General features: G+C 30.9%; 1 protein-coding gene and 1 long non-coding RNA gene across 2 annotated transcripts; one reads left to right on the top strand and one right to left on the bottom strand.

The window, feature by feature from the left end:
- Positions 1 to 2,670: 2,670 nt before the first annotated feature.
- On the top strand, positions 2,671 to 4,194 carry LOC107070016 (uncharacterized). Its single transcript, XR_001476196.2, has 3 exons — positions 2,671 to 3,108; positions 3,178 to 3,316; positions 3,396 to 4,194. It is a non-coding gene; the product is annotated as an uncharacterized LOC107070016 (long non-coding RNA).
- Positions 4,195 to 4,375: 181 nt separating this feature from the next.
- Positions 4,376 to 6,852, bottom strand: LOC107070017 (uncharacterized). The gene is made up of 2 exons (XM_015327802.2): positions 6,573 to 6,852; positions 4,376 to 5,625 (listed from the first exon to the last, which is right to left on the bottom strand). The coding sequence occupies exons 1-2, from the start codon at positions 6,633 to 6,635 to the stop codon at positions 5,053 to 5,055; spliced, it is 636 nt and encodes a 211-aa protein (XP_015183288.2). The 5' UTR covers positions 6,636 to 6,852; the 3' UTR covers positions 4,376 to 5,052.
- Between the last annotated feature and the right edge of the window lie 4,170 nt (positions 6,853 to 11,022).

Raw genomic sequence — 11,022 nt, forward strand, 5'->3', positions numbered from 1 at the left:
TATTTATTTATAAATTTTGTGTAATTAGTTCAATTTATTTTCGGAACTTTTAATTATGTATATTTGGTTTTTTAATACACCTGATGTATTTTATTTTTTCCTATTATTTATATAGGATGTTTTTAGTAATTACGGTGCACAACAAAATTTGTTATAAAATAAAATTGGAATTTACTTGGATTATTATCTTCTCAACCCTTAATTATATATATATATATATATATATATATTTTTTTTAATACATATCTAATATATTTTATTTCTTCTTACCATTTTACAAATACGATATTTTAAGCTAGTAGGTTGCACAATAAAATTTCTTATTAACTAAAATTGGTATTTCTAAAAATTTATAAACTATGACTTTGTTTTATAGGGTTAATAACTTCCCAACCCTTAATTATATATTGTATATATATATGTATTTTTTTTTAATATATCAGATATATTTTATTTCTACCTACTATTTTACAAATACGGTGTTTTTAGTTAATAGGGTGCACAACAAAATTTATTATAAACTAAAATTGTAATTTACGTTCCTAAAATTTCTAAGAAAAATTCTAAACTATGAATATTCTTTAAAAAATTATTTAGAAATATAAATATAATAAAATCCCTAAGAATGTGTAGGAAAATTTGTATTCATTTCTAAGGTAAATCTCAGTTCAACTTGGCCCAATTGTGTTTTTTTTTTTGTTATTTCCTAAATGCGTGGGTACAAAAAAGAGTATATAGATGGATCCAGTAAAACGTGTTCGTCATAGTTATGACGCAATGGATAGAGTATACTTGTATAGAGTCACTAAATTTGACACAGATACGTTTCATTCTGCATGACTGTGTTACTCGTCGTTCGATATGTTGGCTCATTCTGAAACCGCGAGCATTGTGCCTTTCAAATTGGCACATCTCTGATATGAAACTTGCGGAGGTTTTCATTGTTGTCTTCGTTGTTGCGAGCCTAGGCGTTCTTCACGCGATGAGAGGACTCGAGAAAAGAAGAAACGTTTAGAAAAGATACACATTTTCTATACCCTTTTTCATACTCTTTTAAATATTTTCCCAAATTTTGTGTCTTATCATCACTCCTTTCTATTTCATTTAATCTTAAATATCATCAACAATAATTCGGTTTAGAAATAAGAAAATTATTGAAAAGAGCTTCGTTCAAATGTCAAATTAAACTTTAACAAAATATTAGAATTAACCAAAAGTTCATATTTTCTTTAATAAATATTTAATTAATATTTTTGAAGTGAAAACTTCGTTAGAATGAGTGTGATTTGAAAAAATGTAACGGAGCGGTAGGCGGCAATGTAACGGAGCGGCGGGCGTCTATGAGACGGCCACAATACTAAGTAGGAAGAGAAAAAATAAACAACATGTGTGCAGATCACACGTGTTAAAAGTGAAATCTTCAAAAAACGAAGTTTCGAGAAAATGAGATGAATGTAGAATTCCAGGTGTAGGATAATTGTAGGGGGTTTATTTGTTATAATATTATTATTATAATATTGTTACCAAATTCAAAAATTATTTTACGTTTTATTGACATATTATATAAAACATATTATACAGTAAGCAAGTTCTCAATTTGAAGAAATGAGACGAGTTGCTTATGGTAACTAAAATATGTATGGTAACTAAACACCTCTCTGCGTGCACGAAATGCACGAACGCTTTTCGACGAACTCTTTGAAATTTCCCTAATATTTTTTTTCTGCAGATTTTCACGACACTATTCGGCGTTAATTTTCGGTCGAGAGACACTTGAATCACAATTCACAATATCCAATTGCGAATCATCTGAATAGAAAATAAAAAATAATGTTACAAAAGTAACCTATTGAGATTGTACTTGTCTAGTATGAGTAGAAAGGATTAAAAAAGAAATATATTGATTGGAAGCTATTTAATGACTTACGATGATCGTTTTTACTATTTCCAATAGTGAACGCATAATTACCCGCATTAGAGATATTATTCTACACAATTAATAACGCCTTCTGGCGTGCAAGAACACGTTCCGTTGAACTCTGGAATCTTCCTATCGTGTTTTCCTGCTTAATTTCACACTTTTTTCTGTAGTTTGCGATACATAAAAAATAAAGTCTTCTGGCCTAAGAGAAAAGCTACGATGAAGGGAAAATGAGAGAATTTAAAATGAGAAATAAAACATGTGATCGTACCTAATAGATGGTATAATAAAACATTATTTATGCGTTAAAGAAAAGCTCCCCTTTCTAAGAAACCATAGTTTATATATTAGAAATATAGTGTCTATACAAAGTATAGTAAGTACTATTACTACTTAGTACTAGTATACTAGTATACTAGTATACTTATACTATACGTTATACTATACTTATACTATACTAAGTTAGTAGTACTTATACTAACAAGTACTACTAGTACTACTTAATATACTAGTACTACTAGTATTTAGTGTACTAGTATACGAGTTTCACGTTTCGCGTTAAGCGTTTCATGTTAAGCGTTTCGCGTTAAGAGTTTCGCGTTAAGCGTAATCGAGCCTTTTTTATTATATTATTAATTATATTATTATATCATCATTATATTATATATCATAATAATATATATTTTCATCATTTATCATTCATCATTCATCATTCATCATTCATCATCATCGTTAAAGCCTCGTAAACGAGTCTCGTAAATGAGCCTCGTAAAAGAGCCTTGTAAAGGAGCCTCGAAAAAAGAGCCTCGTGAACGAGCCTCGTTTATTTTATTCGTTAATTTTTTTTGAATATTATTTTTGAATATTGTATGAATATTTTTTTTGAATATTGTATGAATATTATTTTTGAATATAGTATGAATATTATTATTATATATATATATATATATTATTAATATATATTATTATAGCAAGTTGAACACGAGAGTAAGAAGGCCTCAGTAGTCAGAGCTAGCTTATCTTGATTGATGCCGAATGTTGGAGGTCCAAAGCAAAATCGGAGGTTACTGTTGTCATCAGTAGTCACATCCGTGCTGACCTATGGAATATTAATATGGTCTGATGCCTTGGAAAACCAAGAATCATGGAGAAAAATGGGTCCAATTTACAGACTTAGTGCCTTACAGGTTAGCCAGTGCCTTCCGCACAATATCTGAGGAAGCAGTGTGTGTCATTTCTGGAACTCTGCCTCTTAGAGTCTTAGCTGAGGAAAGATGGAACCTATATCAACGAAAGAGGTCCAACCACACTGAGCCCGGAAGAACTCAGAACAGAACAACGGCAACATAGCATCTTGCGATGGCAACTATAGTGGGATGCTGCAGAGAAGGGAAGGTAGACGCACCGTTTCATACCTAAGATTGACGTTTGGCTGAACCGGAGTCACGGCAAAGTCAAATACTATCTTACACAGATGTTGTCAGGACATGGCTGTTTCCGGGCGTATCTCCACCGCTTCAAGCACGATGATTCCCCGGAGTGTCCGTCCTGCCCAGGAGTCACTGAAGATGTGGAGCACGTTTTCTTTGTGTACCCTCGTGTCTACCCGCAGCGTGATTAACTGGAGAGTATCCTGAACCAGACAATCCAACCAGAGACACTAATAGGAGAGTAATGCTGTCATCGAAAACTGCCTGGAACGCTATCAGTACCTTTGCTACTGAAGTCCTTACGGAATTGCGTTCCATTGAAAGAAGAAAAGCGAAAGACAGTAATTAGAAGGAAGGAAGAAGTCACCTTAGCTACCAGAAGGAAGAGCAGTAGCTAGATCTTCCCTCCACGAAGTAATGCCTAACGGCGGTTTCCGTGGGGATCAGAGGCCAGAGGAAAGGGTAGGTTTTAGTCGGTATTAACATCTTGAGTTCGACATATTCAGGCGAAACACCTAAGCTTGGAATACGTAAATGTATTTCTTCCTCTATAAAATAAAAAAAAAAACACTAACACACACACACACACGTGTGGTGTCGTTTCCCGTGTCCCGTGTCTCGTGTCTCGTGCGTCGTCGTGAACGAGTCTCGTAAACAAGCTTCGTGAACCAGTCTTGTGAACGAGCCTTCTAAACGAGCCTCCTAAATGAGCCTCGTGATCGACGCATGTCGTATATATGGTAATAATATCATAATAAATAAATCCTACAATTATCTTGCTCTTGAAACTTCGTTTGTTGAAGGTTTCTTTTCTGACACGTGTGATCTGCACACATGATATTTTTTTTTAATTTTTTATCTTGCTGAACTTTAGTAATTTAATTAATTAATATTTTCAAAGTAAATTTTACAAAAAAGAAATAAATTTTGTAATTAAATTAATTTTAATTAATTTAAATTTTTAATTATTTTTTTAAATAATAATTTTTTCATTGATATTTGCAAAATAAATGTTACAAAAAAAAATAAAACCAAGCTGAAGTTTAAAAATATATTAGGGTAAACCTTAAATCCTAATCAGAAGAAGGAGGGTGAACCAAGATCTCGTGGGTTTTTTAGTCATTAATATTTCCAAATTAAATTTTACCAAAAAAAGAAAACCAATCAATTATGCAGTTTCAAAAATAAATTTGCAACACTATCAAAACTCATACAAACTTTTGATTCACCCTAATAATGCTATCGAGAATTTATTATCAAAGTGTTAAAAAATAATAAAAATTTCGTAAATATTATCGTACGAAACACAGTTCATGCCCTAGACCTCAACGCATTGGAAGGTTTGTATCGATCTGCACTCTGTTGAAAAAAAAAAAAGGAGGTTATACCAAGACGCCAGCCAAGTCTCCAAAAAAAGGTTGGATAGCCAAGCATAGACTATAGTTGCCATTTGATCTAAAAATTGTCTACGAAAAGTACCATGACACGACCTCGTTGAAGGTCTCTGCCAAACGATCGTAGTTTGAAAACGTGTCGAGGACACAAGGAGAACGAATCGTCAAAAGATGACCCCATATTTCTATAGACAGGTTTTTTAGAAGGATTCTAATTAGTTTAATAATAAAAAAAAATGTTTTAAAAGGGACTAAAGATACGATAATATTTTTGATATGTACACGTTTATGTAAACCATTGTCAAAATTATGTTAAACAAATTGTTTCCGTCGGTAAGATTCTATTATGATATTTCCCATATATTCTGCCACTTCTGGTAACTCTATAATTGACCTGATGATGATGATTATTATTCGTTATGACTGATGACGATGACGAAAAAATATGAGGACCGTCACCGGTGCATAATCGTTTAACACGAGTTTTAATTCCAGTTGAAGTACTCTTGCAACACTTGTCTTCTTTCAGTTGTTGTTGTTGTTGTTGTTGAAATTGTTGATGAAAATGATGATTTCGTAAAAGACCATATTGTTGTTGTTTAACCCGAGTCTTCATAGTTGGTGTTGCCATAGTCATCGTAGCTGCAGTTGTTGTCATCGTCGTAGTCGTTCCTTTAGGTTTCATCGTCACCGAAGATGATTTTTCTTTCAATAAAGCAACTGCCGTACGTCTTTTTAATAGCCTAAACGGTGACACCGCTAAAATGGCTTTGGTAATTCGTCTTCTGCAACGCCATAGTATAACAGCGGTAGCCAACCAGGCAAACCATGGACTTGCCCTAGGATCCGCCGCAGGTTCCTTTGACCAGAGGAATAACATCTGAAGAGTACATTTAATGTGCACTTCCCACGGGACTTCTAATCAAAGATGGATCGTTGATTTATTTAAGATAATTATTATACTTATTGCCAAATGGTTCTTGTTTTGTTTATGATTGACATGTTTATTATTTCATTTTGAAAAATATCTTTCTATTAAAAAAACAATAAACGTGTGTTGAAATATTACAAAAGGATAAGCAACATTATAGATATATTTGTATAATAGTTCAATCTAAAACACACACACGAATCAAGGTGTATTGTATTATATTTATAATTAAATAGAAAATCTGCAATGCATGTTATAATTATTAAATACCCATCAACCATTAGGATATATACACGAAATCTCGAGCTAACGCGTTGCAACAAAGTTAGCATTGAAACTAAGTTAACTTTGTTCGTAATTAGTTATACTATAGTTTTGCTTTAGCGAGTACGAGATGGTGAAGCAACACGGTAATTGGTTTTGGTCATTAGCGATTGGATTTGGTTAGAGCACTGATTGGGCTTCATCGATCTACATATATCACTGTCCATCATGGTTCATTGGTTATTGCAACGAATTTACGTCGAACGAATCGATCTACGTGTTGTATGTTCTTTTTTTATTTTGTTCAAGGTTGAATCCTTACATCAAATGAGAAAATCTTTTTTGATAATTCGTTTAAAAGATGCCTCTTAACGTTATTGAATTTCTAGGGACTTTTATGGTTCCATCGTGGGCGTTAAATGCTAACTTAAAACACAACGAGCTCGAAATTTCGTTCCTTGTATCCTTCATCATTATTCCAATAATGTTTTTTCAACATAGTTGTGATGACCCATTTGGCAAAGTGACCAAAAGACTACTACTGCGATATAGACAATTATTCTTGCGCATTAAACCGTACGATAATTTTTTTCTTTTCTTTTCTTTTTCATTTTTTTATTATGAAAACTGACCTTATATATCCAACCGTTGGCGCGTTGCCTGAAACTTAGGGGTCGATCGACTAACCGAAACATAGAATGGCCGTGAACGATGATAAGCTGAGGCCTTCGTTGTTGGAACCCTACGAGTGAGATATGGGAACAAAAAAAACTAGTAATAGGTACACATGGTTTTTAAAACATAAGATATAACAGTTGACCAGGCCAAACTGAAGATAGGAAAACACCTGAGATTTCAAGTATTTGATTAATGGCAACATGACACTGACACTCAGTCATTAAATGATACCAATTGAATTCAAATGAACAAATTATTGACCAAACTATCTATGATGAATTATAGAATTCTAAAAGCCGAATCTTGTAAGGAAAAAAAATGGAGAGTACTGAGGTCAAGTGTGCTAACGGTACAGATACGTTTTATACAATACGAAAGCACGAGAAAGGGAAGGGGTTGGGTTTAAGGAGGAGTGGTACGATGCCAAGGCAAAACTCGTATCTAAGGACGACTTTAAAAAGTTTCTAGGGAAAATGGAGAATTCGAGAGAAGGACGGAGAGGATAAATTTTCAAAGTTCTTCTCCTTTTCTCCCACATTCCCCTTTCCTTCTGCCCTTCGTAAGCTGGAGTTTTCTTTGAGTCATCGGAAAGAGTATTATCGATCGAATAGGGGCAAAACTCGTCGTTGACTTGTTCGAATGGTTATATTACATATATACATACATACATATGTATATACATATGTACATATGTTATATATATATATATACACACATAACTTACTGGCATCAGTGAAAATATGGAAAGATTCTAGAAGGGTCGTTTCTCGTGTAACACCTTTTCTGTTTTTCACCAAAGATGATCTTGGAATTAATGACGATGATGATTAGGGTGATTAGGATGATAATATCCTTGTAAAAAGAACTTCCATCAACTTATTTTGAGATAGGTTACCCACTGGTTTTTTTTTTAATTTTTATTTTAATAAGAGGGGGTGGTGAATTACTCAAAGGTGTAAATCAAATTTTCTTGCTAACCAAAATTTGATTTGGTTAGATTAGTAAATCTCAGTGTCACCACTACACACACATACACACACTTGGCCACTCTTGTTGTCACGGAGACATCATCCACTTCGATGATATTACAATGACTATCTTTTCATATCCTTTTCTTTGTCTTCATACACACGATTACAAATTACAAACACTCTTTCCGAATATAAAGAAATTATTTTGTTGGTAAAAAAAAAATTAGAAAAAAAAAAATAAAAAATGAAAGAAAGGGAAGGACAAAAAAAAAGGTTTGGATAAATGACGTACGAAATGGCCTCGGCTCGGAATTTAGACAAAGGATTGTGGAATCGACCGTTTGAAGTTAGTCGCTGTACGATGATCACATCAATTCGAGATTGAATCTTTTTTATGAATTATATATACCTATCTTCTTTCTGGTTAAACTCCCCCTTCCCCAGCTCCCTTAATTTTAACCCTTATCAGACGTGTGACACGTTTTCAATGATAATGGGATTTTGACGTTTTAGTCATCAAATCAAAATGACAATCGATGTGTAAACATTGCATTCAAATTGAATTCAGCTACAAATCAATGAGAATTGTAAAAGGTGACAACCAATAAGGGTTAATATAACGTATTTTTATTAAAAATATATTACTATAACTATATAATCTACATATATTACACTATAGCTATTATATTATAAATATTTTATATATTAATATATAAACTAATAAATATATTAACTAATATAATATTAAAAAACTAATATTATTATAATAACCCTTATAAGTTGTCACCTTTTACAATTCTCATTAATTTGTAGCTGATTTCAGTTATATATATATATATATATATATGTACAAATGCATATAACTTAAGTATGTAAAAGTGTAAGGAGTGGTAAGGGGGTGGGTTTCTCAATTTTTAATTTTTTTTTCTGTCATACCAACCAAGGACACGAATTTTTAACGTTTTAGGAGAAGAAGTTAGGTCAAGGTCCTTCACTAGTTCTTACGATAGAAAAAGAAGAAGAAGAAGATGAAGAGCAAGGAAAAGTACTTTCTTTTAGTTTGATGGTGTTAGGACAACCCTTAGACTTCTGTGCAAGACGATTTTCGTGACTAGGATAGGTCAGTCTTTGGCCTTCTTTGACCGGTTCACCTCCTTTACACTCACTCGGTTGACCTACCTTTCGTTCCCTGACGTCACGGGATCGTGTCATTAGGTCAAATACTGGATACGTTACCCGAACTAGCGCTAGGTTGCTTTATTCTGCGTGTCGTGCTCCTCCCATATACCGGGTGGTTCATTTTCCACCATTACACGCTATACTCTTTTGAGACTAATTAAATTGAACAAATGAAAAATTAAGACTTGTCATGAATTAATAATAATGATTTCAATCACGTTATGTTTTTTTTTTTTTATAAATAATTATGAATTCTATCACTTTGAGATTAATTTGTAAGATGTTTTTAATCAGGAAAAAAAAATCATTGTTTTATTTCAATCAGTTTGAGTTATGTCAAACATTTCTTTAAATAGTTATCATTTTAATTTCTGATAAAGGAATTCATTTGATTGACAATCTGACATATCGAACGGTATACTGTTGATTATTTTAACAGAGTTTTTAAATGGATTGAAAAGTCATCAAATATCAACATACGAATGATTTTTATTATACACGATTCGGTCAACTGGTTTTTTCTTTCTAGTAAAAGACCACTTTCTAAGCTTCAAACAGTCGTCTGAATGACGCCAGACGTCGCGACGCCCTTACAATAAAGCAATTTCTACACCCACGCATGTTTAGTAAGAAAGAAACAGAAAAATAGAGAAAACTGCTTGTGTTGTTTCTAATCAGAAGAATAAAATGGAAGAGAATCACGTGTTTTGAAAATCATGATACATATCGTGTGAATTTATTATGTACGAATGAGAAAAAAGAAAATTATTTTATGCCACAATATTTACGAGCGAATTACTTTGTTTCTTTTTTTTTTATTTATGTGTTTTTTTTTAGATAAAACTGCAAAAAGAAGGTCCAAGTTTGTTTTATGGGTTTCCAAGAAAAGGAATTTCAATGTCACGTTGCAATATAAAAGTATTAATAATTATAACATAAAAGTATTTCTTACAAAGTTGCACTTTTGTTTTTTTTATATTTTACGATGCACATCAATATCCGCGTAATTTTTATACAAAAATAAAATTCCGCGTTTGAATTGAGAGTTGGTAACGACGTAAAAAAAAGTTATTTTGATTTTTAATTTTTTTATTTTTTTTTTTATAAAATCAAAATGGCGTATTTATATACATCCGTATTTAAATCCGTAATTAAAATCGTTGCTTGAATGGCTAATAATTTTTTTTTTTTTTTAATATAAAATACACAAGTGTCCTTTACGTTTTTATAAAATAAAAAACGTAAAAAAAAAGTTTATTAGTTCGTCAAGGTCTTTTAACGATATTATTATGATTTTTATACCTGGAAATTCTACATTATCTTTACCATTAGAATAATCTGAGAAATTTATCTGATCTCAAAATTTATTTCCTTACATCTATTTCTAAGAAAAAAAAAAAAAAAAAGAATGTCGTTTGACATGACGTTTTTTGTCTACGTAGCGAAATGAAATCATTTTCTCGTCGTTAAAAAAAAAAATAAAAAGGGTTTCACACGGCCGGTAATATAGATCTCTACGGTACAATTCTTCTCTGTTATCTGAAGACAAGAAGAAAGTGGATTTGAAATGAAACTCATTAGCTATCAGGACAAGTTATAAATGGTAGTCTATCGATTTCTCGATCATTTATACACGTTTTACCTATCTTTACTGTTAATCGAATAAAAAAAACACACAAAAATAGTTAAACGAGGAAAAGAACACACACATCGTTTAAATAAAATAAAATTTACACTCGTTTTTTGAACTTAGTTAATGTAACTCATTTCAAATTTGTTTTTTAAATATCATACTTTTAATATAACAAATAAATTAATTATTAAAAATTTGATTTTTCAATAATAATACAAAACTGAGATATTTATACAACTTTTAATTAAAAATATTTTAATTTAAAACAATTTTTTTTGTATATAATTATATAAATTAATTATATATTATTATTATATTAATTTATTATGTTATTTATTATATTAATATATATTATTTATTATATTAATATATTAATTTTATTATATAATTAATAATATAAATAAATTATAATACCACAAAAGGTATTTTAATTTCAATAGGTTTTTTTTGCTTATAATAATATAAATTAATTATATATCATTATTATATTAATTTATTATATTACTTATTGTATAATTTATTATATAATTTATTATATTAATATAGTAATTTTATTATACAATTAATAATATAAATAAATTATAATATCACAAAAGGTATTTTAATTTTAATAGTTTTTTT

The sequence above is a fragment of the Polistes dominula genome, unplaced genomic scaffold (genome assembly GCF_049000335.1).
Source record: "Polistes dominula isolate Pdom_NZ unplaced genomic scaffold, Pdom_raw_medaka scaffold_35, whole genome shotgun sequence".
Lineage (NCBI taxonomy): Eukaryota > Metazoa > Arthropoda > Insecta > Hymenoptera > Vespidae > Polistes > Polistes dominula.

What these genes read in the sequence shown, in the direction of transcription:
- LOC107070017 (XM_015327802.2), bottom strand. Translation starts at nt 6,635, where the DNA reads ATGTTTCGGTTAGTCGATCGACCCCTAAGTTTCAGGCAACGCGCCAAC. An exon ending in CCAACGGTTGGATATATAAG is followed by an intron (nt 5,626 to 6,572) that starts GTCAGTTTTCAT and finishes TGTACTCTTCAG; the next exon opens with ATGTTATTCCTCTGGTCAAA.